The following is a 27,281-nucleotide window of genomic DNA, read 5'->3' as shown; positions in this document are numbered from 1 at the left end:
TTAAAATATAAAACTGTAAAAAGAAAGCAGAACAACTGTTGCTTTAAATTGATTAAAATCTTCAAAAGAATTAAGTACGACATTACGTTGACTACATTTTGATTTGCAGTTTAAATGGTTGACAAATTTTAAAAGAAATTAAATTGTCAGCTTAATTTCCTTGGAGAATTCTACTGCATTCGTAGCATAATGAAGTCTTCCATAATCTTTTACTGTAAATTAAAAGATTTGTGTCAACAAAATGATGAAGGATTTCCCATACGTTTTTGTTTTACCAGGAATCTATCATTCCTTTAAACACTTTTCTGAAACCAGAACCCAACTTACACTGTTTGTGAATATTCGTTTTGTTGAATTAAAACTGACAAACTATGACATTGTTTTCCTAACTTACATTTCTTATTAAACTATGTTGTCTTTAAACCAACATAATATTCCTAGTGATGAAGCAAAAAACTAACCTGGTGCTATAAGTTTATAATATTGAAAACTTAAAACATGAAAATAGATCAGTGATAGAATGCAACTAAAAGAGATCGTAACCACGTACACGACAATTACTTTCCGACATCATGATTAATTTAAAGTCATTACTAGTCTAAAAAGGCAACTTTAAAGGTTCAAATATGGAAAGAAAGTTCTATATTAAGAACAATATGCAGTAGCAATTTATGGTAGTATCTCAATTCTTAATATAAAACCAGGCATAAGTACAGCTAAAACAATACGAGATGAAAAATATGAGACATACAGAAAACTGCAGTTGTTATCAATTCGTTTGATGTGTTTGAGACTTTTGATTTTGCTATTTGATTAGGGACTTTAGGTTTTGAATTTTCCTCGGAGTTAAGTATTTTTGTGATTATACTTTTCTTTATGTCCTAGTGGAACCCCAACTTGCACAATGATAATAATAAAAATCTGTTGATATTCTACTTTGATCACCTTAATTTGGCACCCTATCATGATAATTGTGCAAAATGCATTTCCACGTCTAATTTTCCTCCCTCGCTAATTGCTATATATTTACTGTGTTATTCAAAACAAAAACGATTTTATTTATGAATTCCGCCTCTTCACGAGAAGACATTATGCACATATAATCATCACTCGCTTAATAAATATCAGTCTGTATCTGTGATATTTCAGTTGCAGTTAACTTCCATTTGTAGGTATTACTTTTTTTCATTTTTTTTTACACATTATCACATTCAAACATTTACAGAAGTGGATATAGGTAAACATATTTACGTTAAGAGATATTCTCTTTTAGTGTATGCGTGTGTATTCTTGCAAACGTGAATTGACTTTCATGACATGGTTCAGTTTTACTTCGTAAAATTTGGTTCAACAATTATTATTACCTCTGCAGCTCGAAATGACCTTAACTGATTATGTAAGCCTATCATTATAGCATTTTATAACAGTAGTTTTACTAAAATAATAGTTTATCTAAAAGTTCCATGTTAGTTTTCTTCAACTGATATTAAAGGACATGCTAAAACGTTTTCGCTTCCTATAGTATTTGTTAGAACAAAATAGTTCATGTTCATCGTTTTCAGGCTATCTTAAATTAGATGATAGTAAATGCATTAAGAGGAATACCAAACTCAACATTATGTCTCATTTCAGTAATCCGATAATCCTTCTACTTTGAATAATTATGTTTTATAATCCATCATGTAATCAGTGACTGGTAACAAGGCTTCATGTCACAAACACTTAGACCGGAAGTTAATGTCGATGTATACTAAAAAAAACATGCTACGACGCACCATAGACGCGAATAAAAACAATTAAAGAGGCAAAAATATAAAAGGATCAGAATTCCAATTCAACTTTATCAATTTTAATACAATCGCTTTCACAGTCCTAAGGTTTTCCCGTTCACATTAAAAAAAAAGTGATTCCCTTTAAAACAGGGGTAAAGTTAATGTTTGTAGTATTCGTATGTAACATGTTTGTACAAGGTTGCATACATAATGGTTTCCAGGTCATTTTGAACATATTTGAAATCTTATATTTCACATAAATCAAATGAAACAATCCGGGGTCCCACAAATCATGTGTATGACTTCTTCTCTTAAAGTTGAAGTGTATATTTTCATTTTTGAAATGAAGTTTAACATTTAAATGTGAAGATGTTGATAGCTTTGCTTTAACGAAAGAAGAAAAAAATCATCAGTGTGTATATGCATTCTGTAACGTTAATTTGAAAAACATGTAACTTGATGCTCATCCTTAAAAAAATGATGGCAAATGTCTTTTTTTATAAGGTAACGACCACCCCTACGATATTCCTTAATTCCTCTATCTGACAAAGAGCTTACTTATTTGATTATATGGTTTGTTGTTGCTTAGTTAATCCCCCCCCCCCGACTTACCTGTTACAACGTTTTTCCAAGTACCTTTATATGTCTCGCATTACAATTTTTCCAAAGAGGATACATCTTTTGTAAGATGAAGACAATTCACAAAAAGTTGGCTGGTTTGAATTAAATCTTGAATTATGTACCAGAATAAAAGTAACCGCATGTTTAACAGAAATTAAATAATACGAGCGAATATTAATAAAGTTGACTAATTTGCATAGCTATAATTTAAATCTCAACTTGAAAGAAGATTTAATTTAATTTGAAGGTTGTATATCGATGTCTGTTGAAAACTACGATGGAATATCGACAAAAATTACGATTTTTACTACTTATCCTCCTAATTGTCCTTAATGCAGATTACAAATATTGACAATAATGCACTGAGTAAAATCGGGATGGACATGCCGAGTTTCCAATTTTAGAAACATCTTTCTAATAACAAACACAATTTTAGACTATATGAAGAGATTAAACGGTCGATACTATATTTCTGCATTAATACAAAGACACATATTATTGTTTATGATGTAAGGACATTGTTTGTTGGAGTATCATACTATATAACAAGAATTTTGTTGATGGTGCCATTTATATATATTTGTCCTTATTTTATCTTTGTGATTCTTTTTTAATTTTATGCATCTATATTCTTTTTGTTGTGTGTTTGTAAGTGTGTAAGTCATGTATCGTTCTGTAAAATTTCTGTACTTTTCGTTTCCTTGGAAGATAAATACAAGGCCACTGAAGCGACTTTTATATCACAACGAATGATGAAAATATATCAGATTTGTTTTTAGTTTGGGTCTGTCAGCATTTCGGTGTTGACATAAATATCAATTATATGGTAATTTTTATAAATTTACTGTTTGCAAAAGTATATACTTTCAAAATAATAAGGATTTTCTGGTCCCAGGCACATTTTGTTTTGAAATTTGAGTCATCAATGCTCTTCAACTTTGTACTTGTTTGGCTTTATTTTTTTGAACTATTTGGATCTATGACGAGTCTTATGTACACCAACACGCGTCTGGCAAATCAAATTATAAGCCTGATACCTGTGATAACTTTTTATATGATTCATGTATGTGTTAAGTGCGAAATTTGTTGCGAAGCGTTTTGCAAAACGTAGTATCACAGGCCGAACTTTATATTAAAAGGTTTCATTATTTCGAGAGTCTGAAAACTTTTGAAAAACGATTGTTCATTGAACGAATAGTTTCTAAATATCTGAAATTATAATGGAAATAAGTGCATGAAAGAATTCGTAAAACATATCTTTATAAAAATCTAAATGTAACATAATATAATGTTGACATTTAAACGCGTATCTTTGGTACAATATGGTATAATTACATTGCTAAACAAACAAGTGAAGACGCTAAGAATTAAGGAACTTGACCATCTTATTGAAGTCTGGATGATTTAGTAATATAATTAAACTTTTCACTCCTGGTTGATTGAACGAAAGCAACGTAAGCAAGTAATTTTATTAACTAGCTAAGACAAAACCCAAAATATCCTCTGAGGAGATTTAAATCCATTTCACCACCTTCTCATAATAAAAATTTAACAGCTTTTTAATCAAGAAACAACACCGCAAGTCATTTAATATCAATGTACATAAAAACCGTATTCCTTAGGACAATGTCATTAATTAAAAGAAGAATTATATCTAAAATATTACATTATAATACCAGAAATGTACAATTAAGAAATGTCTGCTGGCAAAAAGAGGACTAACAGAAAAATTATTCATATTTATTCTAGAATCTACTGTAGTCTGAATAAAAGTTTCAAACTGAAGGATTGACACGTTTTGAACATAAAACATCTGGATAATTGTGACAAACATCAAGCAAGCAAGGATAAGGAAATACATGCACCACAGAGCAGATTACGGGGAAACACGAATCGATTAGATAAAATAAATTATCAAAACTGATGTGTTTTGAACTCATGTGTACATAGCAAATTATATAATGATTTTTTGTAAGATAAAGCAGCTTTCAAAACTCCAATAGCTATTAACAAAAAATATCTGATTTGTTGAGTAAACTTAAATTACTTGATCGAAATTGATACTAATTTGACAAAAAAATCAAATGGTTTAAAAAAAAAACTCATTATTGCTAACAGACCTATTATAGTCCAGAACCTCATATTAGTATTTTGCCTACATATGACTTTACTTTGACACTGGAATCACTTGTTTTACGTCATTTGTTCTCGAGTTGAATGTTGTCTCATTCGCAATCATACGACATCTTCTGAATTTTATATTAATCAATAATATTTTTGCCACGAAAAGAGCATCGACTACAGGGTAAACTGCGCACCTGTTGAGTTCGCGTTTCGCTACACTAGCTTCGGAGCGTAGCTTAAATAGATGGAAGTGTAGACCAGTTTAACTGTCATACCCTTTCAGACGACATTTCCATGATCAGTGTCATAAATCCATAGGTTGTAACAACTTTAAAACAGAATGGACACATTTCAGGCTATTAAGCAAATATTTTGAAATATTATAAATAGTTTATTGTCAACGTTAGTCGTTTCATACAAACAATCTTCAATTAAAGAATGGAATGATGAAATGTTATTGCAAAACAATAAAAGGTAAAGAAAAATGCTTTATAGCTTAGTTCACCAAAAACAAATATTCAACGTTCATTTGTGTTATGTACAGCTGCATTAACTGCTGCAAGAAGAAACAGTTGGAACATCGGATTTTAATTCTCTCAGAAATGAATTTTATTTCAAATTGGTTTTTTATACATAGCTGTCTGTCAACTGCCAAACAGAAGTAAGAGTGAAATTAATTATTTGAAGTGCTGCATTTCAAGCCTGTTTCATCTTAACAAAAAACAAGCGCAATTTTATGGAGTTGTTACAAAACGGAAATGAGAAAATTAAACTTATTCTGATTTTCAATCTACTTTAAATCTTGTTTTTAACAATGCTTCACGTGAAATCAATTCCAACGTTTATAATTATTTGCAACGACTATTGTTTAAAGTTATTTATTTAAGGTAAGTTTCAATGATAGTCAGTTTGTTTTTAACAGTTTTTGCAATATAAGTACTACTGATCAAAGATCAAATTACCGTCAGAAAATCGTCAGCTAAACAAAAAAATGATACATTAGCATTTGAGTTGCATACTACGACATAATGTCGGTATTGCTAAGCAAGCATGATAAACGGACTAATATTATTTATAAAAAAAGCAATGTTTACTCTCGAAAATGTCGACAGGTAAATATTGAGGTTTCGCTTTTTCAAACGCATGTTGGTATGTGTGGGGATATAACGCCATTGCTGTATGGTACTTAGTCGTCCACGAAATCATTTTTGAAACATTTTAAATAAAGAAATTACTACATTACATTTAGAAGAGGAATATACACATTCATTGATATCAATATTAACTCGATGATCATCATGTACAGTTTCAAAGCAAAAAAAAATGCAATTGATTTCAAATGAAATAACGTCTTATTGAATTTCCCCTTTCAAAAATACCCCAAGAGGAATTATACCTTTATATATTTACAAATTTACTTGTGATATACATGTACTGTTGGTTAGAAATGTTATATTCTGTTCTGGCTATATACCATATCATTTGGGTGGTATATTTACAAATATATATAGTTTGATCTCGTACCAATACTATACTGAGCCAAAACTAAAGAAACGTTGGTCAAAAATACCTAACTCAAGGTAAACTCAAAACGGGAAAAAGGGGCAAAATCAAACGTTTGACATGACCAAACAACGGAATGAATGGGAAATAATTGGCATATTCCTGACGTTGGACAGGAATTTTCCGAAGAAAATGTTTTTTTTAAATCTAGTTTTATAACTAACTTCACCCTTAACTTCTGTGACAGTCATTTATATGTCAGTCACTTTGACAAACAAAAATAGCGAGAAACCCAAAAGACAACAGGTAAATGCAGCAACAATTGAGACCAAAAACTATGTAAACTTACATCACATAAATACAATACCAATGACTAAAAAAATCAAACATTCACAAAATATGTTTTAATAAAAACGCCTACAAAAAAGCTTTTTCAGTTGATAGTAAATTTGGCGACATCATCGAAAACTTGTTTGTAATTGATAGTACATAATAGTTATCAAAGGTACCAGGATTATAATCCAGTACGCAAGACGCGCGTTTCGTCTACATAAGACTCATCAGTGACGCTCATATTAAAATATTTATAAAGCCAAACTAGTACAAAGTTGAAGAGCATTGAGGATCCAAAATTCCCAAAATTATATAGCATATATGTTAATATACATTTCCTCGATTAAGGGCATACGATACAGTTTTGATCCCGTATTTACAGTTTGATGAAAATTTCAATATAGGCTATTTTTGGCCTGATTAAATCAAATATGTAATAAAAAATCTACATTCATGTGCTACTTTTTGAGTTAAATGAGGTCGAAATTTTGATTTGAGGCCATAATTTACCTTCCGAAAGAAAACCATAACTTTTTTGTTTTAAAAGATAAACACAGATTGCTTTTTGTTTAATAATTTGTAATTTCTGTATTTTATAAGTATCCTAAAGACTTATGCATTTTTTATTCAGAAATGACTCATATTTATCAAATGATCATGAATTGAGAAAAAAAACGTAATTTTTTGCTGTATATTTATCAACATTTAAAAAATTGCACTACTTACAGTTTTAAAATGGTTCACATAATCTCCCTGCGAAATGAAACAAAATGTCGTTTTAAAAAATAGGGGTCCATGAACTCGTTTTCAAATTAAATCAGTTTGAATGATAAAAATCATTCGAAAATGCATCTTTTCCCAATATGACACAGTTTGACGTCTTTTATGTTAGTAACGTCATTAACTTCCCTATAACTGTATCCTATGCCCTTAAGTTCAACAGAGGCCCACATATAAATTGTCAAAAGTGGAATAATTTAAATTCCGAATCTGCAGTTAGAATGTTGGAAAATGGTGTTTTGTTAGAGATGTAAAAAATGAAAATAGGTAACGGTTAAAACTACTGTTTATTTCATTTCTTTGAAATTGCACTATCTTTTATAAACAATCATTTAAACGAACTTGGTCAATCATTTTTAGAAGTTAAGCTCCGTTTAGAAACTCTTAACATTTATATCTAATTGACCTGTCTTGTTATAGTTAGAATGAATGAACGTGATTGACAATATATTCGTATTCGTTATCGTATTGGAGCGTAAAATCTGTTTACTGGTGACCTTTCGGTATATTACCAACTGATAGTTCTATTATGATGACATAATCATACGCTGATAAAGCCGCTTTTTAAAAAACCAATGTTAAAGTACAGATGATGATATTTATAATATTTATAAATAGAAGTGACTTAATTTGTTACACCAAGATAATGCTTTTTTTCTCATAGTGTCCCTTATTCTAGCACAAGTAATTATTGCAAGATCTGAAGAAAAGATTTCATCAGACAACTTAGTTACGGTGAATTTAAAAGTGCCCAAATAAGTGATGTATCTGTCAGACACTTTTGAATAAAATGATTATAGGTTTAAAGAAAAAAATCCTTGAACAGCGACATTCTTTCTTTGTGTATTTCTCAAAATTAGTACGCTACTATAAGAAATGAATAGCAGAGTTCATCTAAGGATTTACTGGCTTGCGTGTTATTAAAATATTCAGTGTTTTGTTTAATTCTGTTTGCCATTCTAGTTGTTTATTTATTACTCTTATGGTACTACCTTGTCTTTCCTTGAACTCTGATTTTGTTGTCATCTCCTTGGTTTATATCTTTTGTTGTCTATTAGTTGATTTGTCCTTTGATATCTTCCACCTCTTTTCAGAAAAATTTCAGTGACTACTGTTCATGATCAGTTTGGACAGCAACCGTTACCATGTAACAAACGTGAAATATTTCTTGGAATTAAAATTGTTTTTTTTTTCTTCTCCATTTTATACATTTAAGTTTTACGAGAGAAAAAAACATGACAATACCTAGAGAAAACATTTTTCTATTAAATAAAAAGTCAAATGAATTATCTCATGCCGTGCTGCGATAATAGTTTATGTTATACGGAGGAGAAAATAATGACTTTGCAGACAAAAGAATATGAAGCAGACAAAACGTTACAAACATAGTATTAAGCAGGGACATACATTTACGCCAAATAAATTCATTACATCCTTGAACTGTGAAACATATCATATAACTTTTGATACAATGAAATCAGTCCTAAGATGTAAGAGTTGAATGATCTTGAAAGTATGCAATCTAAAAGATAAATTTAATATTCATTTTTACTAATAATGCAAAACATATCAAATAAAAATCAATACCAATTCTCTTTAAAAAAACAAGAACAAAGTCATCTCAGATAACATGTCTTCATATGGATTGTTACGGTGTATAGTAGCGGGCAACTTAGTGAGTTATTTTAAGGCCTTATAAGCATACCAAATTGTAAACCCGGTTCCTTTCATGACTTTTAAGAACCACTGTTATTGAAGTTTCCGTAATATAACTGAGCATTATACCTAAAATATACACATTGCAAGTGTAATGCTATTTAGTTTCCCAAAATCTTTCTAGTTTAGTTTGCTTTTCGTGTTAGTGTGCCCGTGATAGTCCACAAATATGCGTCGTCGCTTTTTATTGTTACCAGTTGTGTATTGCCCTTGGATTTCTATTTCTTCTGGTTCCAATTTAATTATATTGGTTATATTTGATGTTATAATGTTTAACATGATGTTAAAACTGTCAAAAATAAAGAAAATGGCCTAACATTTGTATATATTAAAATCAACAACTTATATCAGTATATCGCGATGAAATAGTATTATTTTTCAATCGCAAGATATATCAAGTATAATGTTGATTAAGATTTACATGTGGATCTGGAAACCGAGTGATATCATCCGATAGACAAAATATTAGAGCGACGAAGAGGGTTCTGGGGTGATTCAAGGATGAACAGTTTACTGTTTGAGTTAAACGCTTTATGCTTATTGTATAACCTAGTAATCATAATTTCAAATTATTCATGCAAGTATGGTAAAACATTTACAGCAACTGCTGATGAGATGTACATACTTGTAAATTAAACGAACCTTGAGTTTAACACATTGATCATTCTTGGGCCATAAAAAAAATGACGAATTGTTTTCGCCTTGAGTTCGCAACAATGATTTATTTTCGTTTACTTCGTTATTATAAAATGTTTTCCAATCTGCGATCATTTGATTTAAGGAATAAAAGCAACGTCTTATAAATAATATTTAAAAGTCTTAAGTATAGATTACAAAGCTCCATTCAAAAACCATTAAGGAAATATACAGAGTGAAATAAAATTCTTTCATCAATTAGAAAATCATTTATCAAAATTCACAAAGTAACCCACTATCTACCTGATCTAGCAACCCCTTGTCTTGTTTCTAACTAATTGAATCACTTTCCGCAATAGAAAAATGAAAAATTACAAACCAATCTGTTACGTTTTAAAAATTAATTCATCATTTTCTTTCAATGTTAGATTGAAAACAAATAAATTCATATTTCAGTATTTGACTCCTGATCAATATAGATATGAATTATCTGATCGTGCATTAAGTGTGAAAATGTCGTGGAATGTTTCACAACAGCTTACGTTAAGCTCGACAAGATTTACTGAAAATAGTTAACTAGAAACTATTTTAAGTAATAGATTGTGAAAGAAAAATGTTTTTACATGTGGACTCCTAATAGTTATCAAAAGTACCAGGATTATAATTTAGTACGCCAGACGCGCGTTTCGTCTACATAAGACTCATCAGTGACGCTCATATCAAAATACCTAAATAAGACTTAAATATCATTTATTTATTATTAAACACAAGTGTTCCGAATAAAACTATATACAGGGTTTGTAATAAAATAAGCAACACGATTGGTGCCGTATGTGGAGCAGGATCCGCTTACCCTTCTGGAACACCTGAGATCGCCCCCAGTTTTTGGTGGGGTTCGTGTTGCTTAGTGTTTAGTTTTCTATGTTGTGTCTTGTGTACTTTTATTCGTCTGTTAGTCTTTTTATTTTTTAGCCATGGCGTTGTCAGTTTGTTTTTTATTTATGAGTTTGACTGTCCTTCTGGTATATTTCGCCCCTCTTTCATCTTTGTTCAGCTAATCTATCGCCAAAATGCACCTTTGTAAAATAAATTTCAACAGATGAAATACACCAAAGAAAAGATTGTCCGATTTTCTCTTGTTTAAAACGACAATATTTTTCAATGTAGACTTTGTAGCCGTTGAAAAGACTTTTTTCCAGCTAAAACATACAGTTTGCGAATTGAACCTCGATTTTAAGATTTATGATTTTTACGGATATGATAACTATTTCAACTTTGTAATAAGTTTCACAGTACATATTAATCTAATTTATAAAGAACAAAACCAATAAACCATTCTTGTTTCCTCCATTCTGGAAACTAATGTAGCATGTAATGAAAAGGCAACATTCACAAGGGACAACAAAATAGTACTTAAAGGTCAGACTTTTCAATCATAAAAAAAGAATTTGACTTTTTGATGTTCTATCATGAAATGGCCATAAATTCTTTATTGTTATGCTTTTCCTGAGTTATTGCCAAATATGATACACATACCGGCAAAGTTTTTCGTGACATGTCGTTATGACTTTGTTTGAATTGCTTCTAATCACAAAAGTGTCACATTTTCAAAGCCATTTTATCCAGCAATAAATTTCTTAATTGAGGAATTGTGACCTCTTAAATTGATATAAAATGTTAATTTGTCTATCATCGGAAAAAAGTATTTGTATTTTTTCTCTCCATCAAATCGATCTATACTAAACCTTATGGTGACTGGTGACACTATCAATGCACTTTAAAAAAAAAAATCGCTTACTTAAACAACTTTTTTTCAAAAACCTGTCTTCTCTAAAATTTATTTCAAAGTCATTTATAGATCTCCATTGTAATAAAAACTACAAGCCCATTATCTATATTTAACGGAACAATAACCGACCATTTTTTTCCGTACAAAATGATGTAAAACTGCAATTAACAACACATTTTCTGTCTGATTTCGTCAGACCAATATCGCTTAATAGAAGTTTTCTATCAAGTTGTAAATAAAACCTAGCCCTAAATCTAGTAATGCTGCTCCGGCTATCATACAATACATTAAACAAGAAAGAAAATGAGCAGAAACGTCAATTAACGCCTAATAATCGTGAGCAACCAATACACACGAACAGAACATGATCGGTCCAAGAATAATAATTAAATCTGCTTGTTTTCAATTAAAATATCTACACGGTATAAGATAAGTGAATTACAGCATTACTTTGTTGTATCAATGTCAATGCTTTTTAAGACGATGGAAAGTACAATAATTGGGACAAAAGTGAAATATTCCGTTCAACAGGAAGGCTGCAAAATAGTTTCGTGCTCTTTAATACTGTATAACTAGAAGATAATAAGCAGTAAATATCCGTCCATGTACGAATGAATATGCATCATACATTCAATAAAGCAATTCATCAGAGTATATTGCTAACCCTTTCGGTGCACCTGATTTCACTCCCAGTTTTTTAGTGGCGTTCGTTTTGTTTTTTTATTTATTATCTATAACTGCTGATGTAAATGTCCTTTGGTTTTATGAGTCTTTGTTTACTCCATGGTTTTGATTGTTAGTGTCCTGGTAGTTACAACTTAGTATCTGTAAGTTTAATAAGAGTAAGCATACGGATACAGCAATATTAGTTTTCAGTTTGTATAGTCCGCTCAACCAACCCCAAACCGCCTTTTTACATTGTGAGATGCATCTGTGGACTATTATTATGTTCTTAATATATTGCTATATCATTATTAAATTGAATCTGATTTATTTAAGTTGATAAATTAAAATTAAATGACATTGCTAGTGTTGATTGAGGATCGAGTTATCTTGAAAAGCAATACGGAAATTCCATATGATTTTTAATAACTAAAAATAATTCTCTCTTAAGTAATCTTTATAATTTTGGTCACATAGTCAGTGATGCCCAAATGAAAGTGGATATTTTTTTTCAATTTTTACAAACAATAATGCTTTATTGGGTACATTTGAAACTAATTACATAAGCTTTATGAAATCAGCATATTTCATTGTACAGAAGTAATATGATAATTGTCAAATAACTCTTATATTCAACAAAGTGACACCTGTAGCTTTGGCTAACTTAGTCTTCCAGAAAACATTACATTTTTCATGCAACACTATAGGAATGAATTTCTGAGTTAGTAACGAAATATTGAATAACAGACTGTATTTACCAGTTTTTATGGCCTTTGCAATAAACAAATAACCAAAAAATAATTGGTTAATGAGAAACCCGAGAAAATGTCTACACATATGAAAGATTGAGGTTATTCTGTAATGTGTGACTAGCAAGCACCATTAAGACTGTCCACCAAACAAGCCATTTAAGTCATTATTTTGAATAATTATGCAATTTCCGACTAGCATAAAAATAAAATTTCACCAAAAAGTGCCATTAGTGCATGCCGACCTTAAATTAATCAACGTAACATTTGACAATCCAAAGTAGTAAAAAGTGTCTGACACAACCCGTCCATTAAGACAACTTACACATTTCTAAGAAACCTTGTCCATGGGAAATGTTAAATGATGGATGTACCAGTGTCATGATTTCTTTTCTATTTGCAGAGATCTTTGAAGATAAATCACCTACGGAAACAATGTATGCCGATTTACTATACTTACACAAATCAACAGTGTTATCAAATTGTCATATGTGAAAAAAAAATACTGAAACTTTCGGAGCTTCTTAAATATAACCAAGAAGAGATAATAAAGTAAGACAAAGACTGATCAAACTGTTTGTTTAGATTATAGGAAACAACCTGAAATAATCAAGAATAACCTATACAGATGATTGAGATAAATGTTAAAATGTCCGTGTTCCTATGGAAAATTTACTAAATAGCTTAGGACGAAATCTGTTTGTCTGTCTATTGGGAACTGAAAGAATCATTCTATGTACGAAAACAAATCGTAATAAAAAAAACGTTAACCAACGATCTGATGGTACATGCTAGATGTCATCATCTTTAGTAATTGTGTATAAAGATCTGACAGTCAAAATACAGTAGTCAAAATATAACGAATGATTGTTATCAAAGCAGTACTAGGGTTCACATTTCACCTTATGTTCTCCTGTACAATATATCTAGACTGTCTCACTTTTTTTGAAAGAAAAACCGAACAAACTTTGATAAAAAAATCAAATTAGATTGGTGTCTACTAAGAATCGACATTGTCAATTCTATCAGCATATACAATTCACTGCTACCATAAACTTCCTGGCGAATCAGAGGCTGGACTATGTTATAAAGCACATTAATAAGACAAGCATCTTCTCAGATTTAATTTATCTCCTCAAAGGATTTCGTATTAGTGTATTGAAAAATGTTGGAATGCTTAGCGGAAAAACAAATTAAATTGTAAAATACTTTTGTTCCGACCGAATTGGTGACACATGAAATTGAAAATAAATATATGAATATTTCTCATCGTCAAATCCAAAAAGGATTCCAAAATCAACTGAGGATAATTCTTGAGAGACGAATTTTATCTGATAAAATAGTCCTTCATAAGAATAAAACTCTTGCCGTTGATCACTTTTGATTTCCTTTATTATGCGAATATGATTTGTTTACAATATTGTATTTCATCGCCAATGAACAACGTGATAGAATTCTGAGAAGGATATTGACAAGTCAGTAGTGCTACACATAATAAAGAAGTGCCATATCGGATAAATATGTTCAAAGGATAAAAATGGATTTACAACTTAGCGGTTAATTTTCCATGCGTGGTTTCAATAAGACACATACGATATACAGTGATGCAAGGACTTACTTAGCGACAATGTACATTACGGAAGCCAAAATGCAATGTGGTGAGAATTTTATACTTACATAGACGATTAAAGTTTTTTCAATGGATTTTGGAAATATTCTATACATTCTTTAAGTAAAGTGCCAACATGGAAGAACACGTCTATAACAATATACAATTTAATCTTTCAGGATTTTATGATATGAATAACAGTTTAGAAACTTCAAACGAGACTTTTAAAAACGTTTGCGATTCTAACAGTAGCAGATGGAAACTGGAAGATCCTGTGTGTTCTATTATTCATTCATCTTTTCCGTTACTAGTCATCGTTGCCTTGGTCCTAGCTGTGATAACCCTTTGGACAATTTTTGGAAACATACTTGTGCTATGCGCACTCTACAAATTTCCAAATCTTCGTTCAATTTCAAACTGTTTGATCGGAAACTTAGCTGTCAGCGATTTACTTTTAGCCATAACTGTCCTTCCGCTTTCCACAGTTCACGATTTACTAGGTTTTTGGGTTTTCGGCGAGACTATGTGTACATTATGGTTGTGCATCGACGTTTTAAACTGTACAGCATCTATTTGGGGATTATGTACAATTGCTGTGGACCGCTACACTGCTACTATTTATCCAGTGTGGTATTTTGAACGACGTTCTCCCGTCAGAGCCTTAATTTATATTATTTTTGTGTGGTTATTTTCTTTAATAGTATCATTCGCACCATTTATAGGATGGCGAGATATGATTTCGAACTTGTATCGGTATAATCCGAAAATAAACCGGTATGAATGCGTACTTTTTCAGACAGGAGGATATGTAGTTTATTCTGCTATGGGCTCATTTGTCATACCAATTTTCTTAATGACATTTTTATATATTAGAATATTCATAGTATTAAAGAAAAGAACAAGAATTTTAAAACCTCGCCATAAAAAGAAGCATTGTAACATTGATAATGACAATGAAACAAGTTGTATAAATCCACAAACAGCTACATCATGCACAACTCAAATAGACTTACAGTCACCTATTGTCATGAAAGACAAATCCACTCAAATTAGTCCGTTTCCTAAAAGACCTTTACGGAAATCTACAGACGACCCAAAGTCAAAAGGAAATAATCTTAATAACGAAAAAGATCTTAAAACTAACAGTTCGACAATGTTGCTTACCGTTAGCAACGATGTGAAAGGGTCAGCTGAACAGCAAACACAAGCTGGTCCAAAAACAAAACAACCCGTATCTGCAATGAATGGGAAGAAAAAGCACATTGAACCTAGTCGTTCAACGGACGATAACGATGAGAACGGGATAGTAATGGACGATAGTTCTGGTGACACTGTCAGTTATAAGGAAGAAAATATATGCTGCAGTGGATGTGCATGTAAGTCATGTTCTCCTATGTTCAATTGTTTGATTATTAAACGTTCTAATAAAAACAACAATAATCCAAGACGTGACAGTGAAGGTCAGAAATCTTTAAAATTAAAAAAAGGCAGTTCCTTGAGGAAACGTGCAATACAACTACGGAATAAAAGTATGACTGGTATAAAGAGTAAATATGAACTGAGAGAACAAAGAGCAACTAAAAGAATGGCAATAGTAATGGCATGTTTCTGTTTTTGTTGGATCCCTTTCCTTTTCATGTATTTAATCCGAAGCTTCTGTGATAATTGTGAACTTGACATTCATATACAGGCTGCCATTATCTGGCTAGGATATGCTAACTCCGGTATAAATCCTATTTTATATACTCTATTCAATGATGACTTCCGTAGAGCCTTTGAGATCATTCTTGGAATTAGACGATCAAAACATAAGAAACGGAGACATTAGGAAATAAGTATGGTTATAATAAAATATTCTTTTGTTTCAATATATAGGTAAGAAAATGAAATGTTTTATATTTTTTATTTGATAACACAACCTTTATGACATGCAAACATATATGAACGTTTATCATCTACTAAAACAATAGAATCTCAGCCTGTAGTATTACTTTTTGTCATAGATTTGTATCCTCAGCAGCGGTTTTTTGTTGTTGTATAGTAATACCGTTCATATCTAATTGAAGCCATCCTTTGGGTAAGAGAATTTACTTAACCAATGGTTTATGACGTTCGTTAAGTTTAATAGAGATATAGGACATATTTATCTGATAAGACGCATCAACATATTTTAACAGGGGTAAAGCAGCTGGGGTAAGTAGTCGAACAAGAACTACTGACATTTCGCCCCTAGGTTTTTTTCAGGAATTCATCCGGTTCAATCTTAGATTTTCTGAGTAATTGTTTGGGTTTTTTTTTCTGCCATATTTTTTGGTTTTAAATCGACCTATCGGTTTTTATCCCTCTACTGCTCCTCTGGATCCCATGCTATTAAGACATTCTTTTAAGTAATTCTCAGAATTGTGGAAAGATTTTGTGCGTCCAGTCATTTTGGACAGAGGTGTAAACTGTAAGTTCACAGCTGTATAATTTCTCAAAAGAGATTAAAGTATCGCAGTCAATAAAATTGATTGGAAATTAGTGTTGTCTCAAATGAGTGATAGTAATGTACTATTTTCCTATAGATTAATACCAACGGCTTTTTCGGGAGAATGTTCATATAATTAACCAATTACAAGGATTGATTATTGGCTAATTATAAACCAATACAACTCTGTCTAGTGGCAGACCTAATTTCCATTCTTTCATAGTCTATCCTTTCTCAAGAACCTACCAAATCTGTTTTCTGGTTTAATTTGTCATTGCCATGAATCCACATAACACAATTGCCACCGAACAAATAACCACCTTCATACTTACACTCAACAGAAGTAAAGTAAACAAAAAACGATATTTTGGGGATTATGTACGATAGCTGTGGACCGCGAGCATACTTATAGCGTACTGTGTAAGAACGAAGAAAGTAATATACGTTTATTTATTCAAAACATTAGAATCAACACGAAGTATACACTGCTAATTAAAACCTTATCTTTAAAAAAAATTCAACATCACAGGGGGCAGTGAATTTGTTATAATGTTCGCCTCATAAAGATTCATCCTCATGAAAATTCCCCTTACGTAAATGTTACATATCAAATTAAAAAGAAATAAATGAATAATACATACAAACGTCATACCGCTAACACAAACATAACTTTCCATTTTCCGTTACATTTGAACATGTGGTTTTAGAGCTCAACATCAAGACAAAACAAATCTACATTTCAATGATTAACTACTTGCTACTATTAAGTTATACATGACAATTTTACTGATGCAAAAGATAATCAAAATGTCAAATTGAAAGCATGCACTAAAAAGTCCATAAAATATGCAAAAATATCACATTATCAAGATTTAAAACTCTCAGACGATCAGCTAAATAATGTATGCGGTAGACTTGCGATTGAATATTACTAAAGCAATGGTAAATGGAACGAGATAAAAGAAGCTGTAAGACCTGTGTGGTCTGCCTGAAAGACGTATGAAAAACACTTTCAAATTTGAAGATGCACTGACAAAGCTTAATACATTGATAAAGATGATAAAAATGTCAAAGATATGTGATATAACTCTCCGATAGGCACATACGTAGAAGAAAACATGAATATAGGTAAAGGTTTCCAATATTTGAGAACTGTAACAGTGTAATGCCAATGATATATATCAAAATAATTTAGCACTCTAACTAATATTGAGGTTGTTTAAAAGAAAATTGTAAAACTCATCTCTATTTTCAGTTGTTTTTGAATAAAAGAAGATATACTTTCTGATTTTTTCCCCTCTTTAACAGATATTTACTTGATAACTTTTTATTTCGAACTACATTATCTTGTTTTAAAACATGCATTACCGTCTTCATCGACAGACTTGTTTCTTGTTATTTTAAACTTATCTATCGGCTGTCAGATTTGATGAAAGTACTTTAACACGACACTATAATTTGTTTTTTTCTCATGCAATAATCGACCACCGAGTCGAAGACATTTGCTATATACCAAAATTAACACAAAATATTGGAAATAATCAGAATTATTTATTGTTCTGGTAGAAAATTTGCGTCAGTGTCGGGTAAAACTACCTTCTGTGAGACATTTCATCCATATTTCCGATGAAGAAACATCAATACAACTGTTAAGATAGTTCAGCGCTAGTCTATCGTTCAAATCAAATTGGTGCGGTTTTCTATGCTTTAACTTAAGTTCGAATAGTGGTTGGTATTTTTTGTCCACTTTCTGTTGGTCATGTTACCTGTTATTCCACGACGACTGCACCGTAGTATCTTCTCTCACATTTGAAAAAGATAAATCTTCCAAAATTCAAAAAAGGAGAAAGTCAATATACCAACATGTCTATCTGATAGATTGTTGTTTGCTCTATGATCAATTCAAAATACAAATTCTAATGAACGACATTTGAGATTAACGAGTAAACACAAAGTGCATGATCCAGTGTCAAAGCAAGACACCTTTCCATTTATGCTGTAATGCTTATAAATAAAAGTAAGCAATTTTCAAAAATAACATTGCTCGATCTAATATAATTAAATTTTGGTTCGATAAGTTCGATTGCTTTCCAATTATCTAGATGACGCAGAGTTAACTACAAAACAGAGTATAATACTGTTATATGTTTCATAACTTTATTGCATTAAAAGGCAACAAGAGAAGTCTACATTGATTTGAACAATTTTTTAGAATGGAATCAATTTTACATATGAGAATAACATATTTTAATATGAGAAGATATAAACCGAAAAATAAAAAATCTAAATCCAGAGACAAAAGCAACTGAAGCCAAAATTGACAAAAAGACAATATTAAAACAAAGCAGTTAGGGTAAACATTAAAAATATTTACGTCAGAAATGTTAGAATTTCAAAATAAGCTATACGAGTTTATCCAATTTTCCATGTCGCCTAATGAATATAACAATTTTATAATAGGTTGTATTTCAAGACTCCAAACATCATTTTAACTAAACATTTCCGAAATTCTATAAAAAACTGCTACATACTAAAGAAAAAATTAATAACTGCATTCATCATTTCTTAATCTTCCAATAATGTGGTGTAAGAGAGTTTGTTTTATTAAAGTATACACCCTTAATCTTGTAAATCTTTCCTACAAATAAAATGATGATTTTAATGATTATGTCTTAAAAGAAAAAAGAACTTGCAATAAATAGTATCACATAATCATGATAATGGTAAACCTCTAACATTTTTACTGAACCTTGGTTGTGACTGACAACACAAGGCACAAAAGTGTTTTCGAAGGAAGTAATAGATTGGATTTTTGAAGGTTATAACGTTCACTACAATATAAATCATGCTTCAACGTCATTTAAGCTCTATATCTTTAAATTTTCTCTCATGTTAATCGCGTTGTTTAATGCTTACATGAACACAGTTGGTGATTATGACATTATCAGAGGAGATGTTCTACAATTACTCTATCATTAGTTAAATCAGCTCGCATTTCATTCATTCTGTCTATTTTCTATACTCACGAGTTTTTCTTCCAACAGATAAAACAAAACAATAAGCATGATATATAGGTATCAAAGTCTCTCGTGAACTATTATAATAGAAATTGGGTTATAATTTCGTCCATAGTATCTTATTTATTACTTTTATCTATATCTATTTAGTTCTATAGCGTACGATAGAACATAGATTTTTCGCAAATGGTAAACGAATCTAATTTGATAAGGAAATACGAACTGTAGGTCAAGCCAACAATAAACTAAATTATTACTGCAAATAAAACAGAATGGTTAGCAGTATTTTGCAAGTTTTTGAACAAAGTGTCACTAATACAATCAACAGATAAGGTATCGCAGATCACAATTGCAACTATAACTCCATGGAGATTTACACTATAGAGTCAAATCACGGCAATTACTTATCAAATAACAAATTCGATCACGGGTAATGCATACAAATAATAATAAAAAAAAAAAAAAGCATACCTCCATGAAGTCAAAACATTTTGGAAGTAGATTTTTATTTTAAAATAATGTATATTTCAATTTAAATGGCCATTTATTATATTTAGATAAACAATATTTAGAGAAGGTGAAACGTATATGCATTTGCAATGTGCAAGTATTGCCTGATGTCAATATGAACTTGATTCGACACTGAAACGTTATTATCAAATATCTAAAATAATGATGATTGGTTAATAATATTAATGTCTTTAATATTAAATAAAAATGATTAATAAATTTGACACTTGGATTAATATTCAATAACAAAAAGATGAGAATGAAAGCTTAAATCCAATGAAAGAGTATCATACCACAAACATGATATCATTATAACTTCATGTTAATGTGCCAGTTTCGATGGTTATAACTGAGAAAACAATCGACTTTATGGCAAAACTCAGCGGGACGCATACAACTAAATGGAGAAGAGCATTGTTATAAAAAAATACAACTAATAAAATAATTTGATAAAGCCATCCCCTAAATTTTGATTAAATCAAAACGTTAAACGGACAAAATTTTGATGGAATGTTTTGGACCACTTGTGACAGATTAATCGTCGAAATGTGCATCTGGTGCAGTAAAATAAGTTAAGCCCCAGTCCCACTAGACCACAATCGCACCACGCTCACCGAAATCTAAACTAAATTCAGATCATGGTGAGGTCGCGGTATGAGCGGCATGGAAATGTAAATTTTTATTGCTTTCACGATGCTACTACGTCCTCATTACGCTTCTACAACGATCGCGCTATGATTATACCACGTTCTCACCTCGCTTATTCTGTGACCTCATTGCGCTTATCAAGATCTTTCTACGCTCTTCACGTTCTCACTACGACCATACCACGAGCTATCCGATTGCAACACAATCTTACCACGCTTCTACTGCGATTATAATACGTTCTTACCACGATTATACTACGTTCATACCGCGATCTTTCTACGTTCTCGGCAAAAACATCAACACCATGTTCCATATCAATACAGTTCTTTCCTTCTATTTCTGATTAATGCCTAGATTTCTCGGGAACACTACAATCATGCCACCAAAATCTACTAGAACACGTAGGCGTGGTGGTAGGGGTTGAACAAAATTAAGAGTCAGATAGAGCTCCGATAGTAACGAACCATGATCAAGCAGAGATGTCGGACCGACCAATCCAACCTATTACGTATACTGGTCCATAAAGCTCAACTGACGACCATATGTTTAAGTGAACGATAACAGAGATGACACAGATGTGTCAATATATATATATATATATATATATATATATATATATATATATATATATATATATATATATATATATATATATATATATATATATATATATATATATAAGAAGATGTGGTATGAGTGCCAATGAGACAACTCTCCATCCAAGTAACAATTTATAAAAGTAAACCATTATAGCGCAAGATACGGCTTCAATACGGAGCCTTGGCTCACACCAGACAGCAAGGTATAAAGGACCCAAAAAACATAGTGTAAACCACGGAAATGAGAAATCAACGGTCTACTCTATAGACAAACGAGAAGCATGGTTGAGCCGTTAGAGCAAATGGATAATTACACACAGAAAAACAAAATATAGGAAGCTTTATTATATATTTTATGCGAAAATGACAATGAGAATTATGGTCGTAGTATGAACGTAGTCAGGTCGTAGAAAGAGCGTGATGAGGACGGCAAAGGGTGTGCTAGAATCGTACTATGTTCGTGAACAGCGTGTTATAGTCGTAGAGGAAGCGTAGTTGGGTCGCGGTGAGAACGTGATGGTCGTAGTAAGGTCGTAATAACGTCGCTGTGAGATCGTAGCCCAGTCTCTGCGAATAGAATCACGCTTTCGCCCCGCTCTCGCCACGATGGTACAGCGACCTTTGCGAACTTACCACGATCTTAGTGCGCTCTTACTACGCTTCTACTACGACCACGATTGTTTTGAACATGTTCAAAATTAGCCACGCTCATCACGATCTTGAAGATCTCACCACGACCGTGATACGACCTTACTGCGATCTACACGATCGTACTACGATCATCAAAATTTCCATTTTTTTCACGGATCGTAGTGCGATCGTGGCCTAGTGGGACTCCGGTATAACATCAATATTATGAAGTTCGATATTTGCTGTTTCTCTTTCCCGAGTTATGATACTTGTAATTGTAATGCAACAACTTGTTTTTATTTTGTATTGTCACACTAGTGTTGGAGATTATGGATACATCCAGCGCTCACACACATTTAACCTCGCAACATAACGTATGTTCCTGTCCAAGTTCAGGGTCCTGTATAAATAAAGGCAACAGTAGTATACCGCTGTTCAAACTCATAAATCCATGGACAAAAAAACAAAATCGGGGTAACAAACCAAAACTGAGGGAAACGCATAAATATAAGAGGAGAACAACGACACAACATTACAATGTAACTAACACACACAGAAACGGACCAAGCATCAGACACAATCCCACGAGAATAACAAATATAACATCAAAACCAAATACATGAATTTGGGATAGACAAGTACCGTGACACGTCTTTTCGCAATGTCAATTTACACTCAAAAATAAGAGAAAACAAACGACGCAACGTTAAATTGTAACACACACAAAAACGAACTATAATATAACAATGGCCATATTCCTGACTTGGTACAGGACATTTTTAAAGGAAAAAATGGTGGGTTGAACCTGGTTTTGTGGCATGCCAAACCTCGCACTTTAATGGCAATGTTAAATATAACATAGAAATGACAACATAATATTACAGGACTACAATACAAATAAATAGGAAAACGTATTAGACAAAGAAACACATGATTAATGAATAACAAAAAGCATCAGGTTTAAAATTTAATACACCAAAAACGCGTCTCGTCCACACAAGACTCACCAGTGACGCCCAGATATAAAGATCGAAAGCGAAAAAAAGTACAAAGTTGTACAGCACTGAAGATCAAAAGTTGAAAAAGGTTGTGTCAAATACGGGTAAGTTTTTATGCTAGGGATAAGAACATCCTTATTATTTAGAACAATTAATGCTATTGCAAACAGTAAATTTTATCAAATGAATATAACAGATATACATAATGAAACTGAAGTATTAACTCATTACATAAAACAAACACGAATACATAATGAATGACCAACACAGAATAGACACACCCGACTCAGTCCAGGCCTCAACGCAGTAAATTATGAAAATGACGTCACATACGATGGTGAAAAGGCATTAAAAATTACGTCACATACGATGGTGAAAAGGCATTAAAAATTACGTCACATACGATGGTGAAAAGGCATTATGAAATTTCTGAAACAGCAGAAAAATTACGTCACATATGAAAAACTATATCTCAAAAGTAAGATAGAATTAGGATTGATTAAAGATTAAAATAGAACTAAATACTGATATTGCATTTATATATATGCAGTTTGTTATGAATCCAACTTCAAACGTAAATTATCGTACAGATTATGTTGACCAAAATAAAATCTAATAAATGACGGCGGTGATTAATTTTTGTTTCCATAACACATAAATATAATAGAAAAGACGTCAACACATTTGACAAAATCCGATGAGAATTACAAATATAACATTAAACATTTAAACTAAATACATGAATTTGGGATAGACAAGTACCGTAACACGTCTTATAATAATGCGAATTCACACTCAGCAAAACAGTCACATTCGGGAATAAATCACGTTTGGTAATTAAAAGATTAGACGACATAATGACAAACCACAATCTACCATGTGGTAAAAATGTCCTTAGCTAGTTTGGTTAAACACACAACGGTCCTTAAATGCCCATGTCTGTCATATTTGCATTTCGTTTATTGTAATGTTATAAATAAGCTTTTAGTTTCGTGTTGGAATTATTTTTATACCCCCTCTTTAAAAAATTCGTGGTATACTGTTTACCTGTTTGTCCCGTCAGTCCATCCATCCGTCAGTCCGTCCATCCCATGATAGCCCAGTTTGGAATTTTCGTCGTATTTTTCTTAGGAACTGCACTACAAGGATTTCTGAAATTTGGTTTCAGGGTTTATATAAGTCATCTATACCGTGTGACGCGTTTTCAGATTCAGCACTCAACAATTTCTTATTTACCGAACACTTATATATATTTACACATGGTAGCCAAGTTTAAAATTTTCGTCGCATTATTCTCAGGAACTTCACTACAAGGATTTCTGAAATTTGGTTTCAGGGTTTATGCTAGTCAGCTATACCGTGTGATGCGTTTTCAGATCAGCACTCAACAACTTCCTGTTTACCGAATACTTACATATTTTTACACTATTAAGATTATCCACTTGCGGCGGGGTATCATCAGTGAGCAGTAGCTGATAGTTTCACTTGTTCATTATCCAATACGGCCATATCATATTTGTATGGGTGCTTCTCATTGATAAAAGAAACCACACCCCTTTTTTGTATATGAAATCACGATGATTAAATCTCAAGGAAGTGAGTTTTATATAAAACAATTAGTGAGAAAAAAGTAACAAATATGTATTAATAAATTGATGTCATCAACCACAAGGTCTTTATATAAATAAGTCATTAAACTGTCAAGTATCCAATAGAGGTCTACGAAATGTAAATTGTGATCGCAGCTGTAACTAAACAATTTTATACAACATGTTGTTTATTCCAAAACTTTCCCCACCTTATGAAAGTCAAAGCTGATAGAGATCGAAAAGAGTAACTTTCCCCTGTTTATTGTTTGGTTCTCGTCGAGAAAATGACAGAGTTTATCCAATACACTAGTATATAAAAGTTCTTATCATTTGCGACAGTATGAGTTTTTATCAAATAAAATAAACATTATATCTTCCCACACAAAGAAATTGTGCAACTAGTCAGCGAATATAATTCACTAGGCAAAATATTTAAACACAAGTGGAAAAGTAAAAATATCAAAAATACTGAACTCTGGTGTAGAATTCAAAACGATAAGTCCTGTCATATCAATTCCGTATAATCGAGCATTACATAAGTGCAGACCATGGTTTACACAACAACCATAAAAAGAGTCGACAATAGAATTTGGAGATGAGGAGTTGAGTCACAAAGAAAGAAAAAGGGAAGTTCATATGTGAAAAATCAGTGTTCGACTACCAGCAATAAGATAACCGTAAATAGCTGTTCAACGTTTAAAATACATGTACTAAGTCAGAAAAATGACAGTTGTTTCCATTATATTTATGAGTTAAAGCATTTGATGTTGCCATTTGATAAGGGACTTCCTATTTTGCATTTTCATTGGAGTTCGGTATTATTTTTATTATCACAGTTAGTTTAAATTTCTGACCAGTTGAACAGTTTGGTTTAATTAAACAAGTAATTTGCGCATAATTTTGAATAAACTGCAATATGTGGAGATCAAGACTTACAGTCAAGTCACAGTATAATTTTCAAACAAGTAATTAAAACGCTGTTTTTAATATTTTCTTAAAAGTCTATTATTTTAAATGGCATACATCTCACAAATCTAATTAGCCAATAACCAAGTTCTCAAGCCAAATACTGTGTTTGAACTTTCCTTTTAAAGAATAAAAATTTCCAAATGCAGCCTAGATGTAAGGACAATGCTTCTAGGAAGCAAAATTTGAATTTTTAAATCTTAAGGAAATAAGGAAATGAAATTATAAGATATGATTACAGTAAATTGATCACGTAAAATGATTTAATAAACCATTCATTGCTGTGAGAACTAGTATCGACTTCAACGCTATTTAATGCATCTCATTAGAATCTATTCATCTCGTTACATAATTCCCACATTATGCTTTATCGCATAAATGAACCGTGCAGTTTAATTATTACATTTTTATCTATTTATCAATTGATGAAATTCTGTGCCAAATCTGCAATGAAATAACTGTTTCTAAAAATGTTAATTAAAGGGCTGTTACTTGAATACAAATCAGAGAGTCTCTCTTGTTTCATCATTTTGACGAAGGACATGTCAATTACACGCAAAGATTGTGAGCAATAAATTTGAATGTTGCTTTAAGGAGCACTAGCCGTCAAATTCAATGACATGTTCACCGATATGACTAAAGTTCACATAATTGATTAATAAGATTCAAAAACGTATATCCAAATAACAATAAGTTTTAGATAAACTGATAAAAATGCATGTACACGATACTATGTATCAGAAATTTCGTGCGTTTTATTTTCATTCTATTATAATAATTTGTCTGTTTGTCTTTTTATTTTTAGCCATGGCGTTGTCAGTTTATTTTCAATCTTTGAGTTTGACTCTCCCTCTGGTACCTTTCGTTCCTTTTTTAGTCTTGACGCCATTTAATAAACTATAGAGATGACCTCTGAATTCATCCTACGATCACATAACCCGATATAAACATAAACATAAATAAAATTAAAGAACCTTAGTGAGCGCGCTCACATACCCCACCGTCCCCACATTGTCATTGGAGAAATGAAATAAGGGTAAGAAAAGAAAATTGTATAAGAAAAAAAAATTGAATCATAATTTTCTGTCAATATGCATATCTACATAGTATGTCCTTATTATCTACAAAGTTTCATGAAATTCTGTTGTGTGGTTTCAAAGGAGTTGCGATGACAAACTGTTGCAGTAGTACATTAAAGTGAATAAGTCAAAGGGGCGTAACTCCTAGAAAAAAATTAAATCGCAATTTCCCGTCGATATGCACAACTATGTAGTATGTCCTTATTATCTACAAAGTTTCATGAAATTCTGTTGTGTGGTTTCAAAGGAGTTGCGATGAAAAACTGTTGCAGTAGTACATTAAAGTAAATAAGTTCAAAGGGGCGTAACTCCTAGAAAAAAAATTGAATCGCAATTTCCCGTCGATATGCACAACTACATAGTATGTCCTTATTATCTGAAAAGGTTTCGTGAAATTCTGTTGTGTGGTTTGAGAGGAGTTGCGATGACAAACTGTTGCAGTAGTACATTAAAGTAAATAAGTTCAAAGGGGCGTAACTCCTA

General features: G+C 31.7%; 2 protein-coding genes across 2 annotated transcripts in view; one reads left to right on the top strand and one right to left on the bottom strand.

Moving 5' to 3' along the window:
• The window catches only part of LOC143072600 (phosphatidylinositide phosphatase SAC2-like), a 238,401-nt gene that overhangs the window by 142,517 nt on the left and 68,603 nt on the right, over positions 1-27,281 (bottom strand). The gene's annotated exons all lie outside the window — the stretch shown is intronic.
• Positions 13,104-16,653, top strand: LOC143072601 (octopamine receptor 2-like). The gene has a single exon (XM_076247632.1). The coding sequence runs from the start codon at positions 14,432-14,434 to the stop codon at positions 16,121-16,123; it is 1,692 nt and encodes a 563-aa protein (XP_076103747.1). The 5' UTR covers positions 13,104-14,431; the 3' UTR covers positions 16,124-16,653.

The sequence above is a fragment of the Mytilus galloprovincialis genome, chromosome 4 (genome assembly GCF_965363235.1).
Source record: "Mytilus galloprovincialis chromosome 4, xbMytGall1.hap1.1, whole genome shotgun sequence".
Classification (NCBI taxonomy): Eukaryota; Metazoa; Mollusca; class Bivalvia; order Mytilida; family Mytilidae; genus Mytilus; species Mytilus galloprovincialis.
The sequence above is the reverse complement of the archived record's forward strand: the minus strand, read 5'-3'. Positions and strand labels throughout refer to the sequence as shown.

What these genes read in the sequence shown, in the direction of transcription:
- LOC143072601 (XM_076247632.1), top strand. Translation starts at nt 14,432, where the DNA reads ATGGAAGAACACGTCTATAACAATATACAATTTAATCTTTCAGGATTT.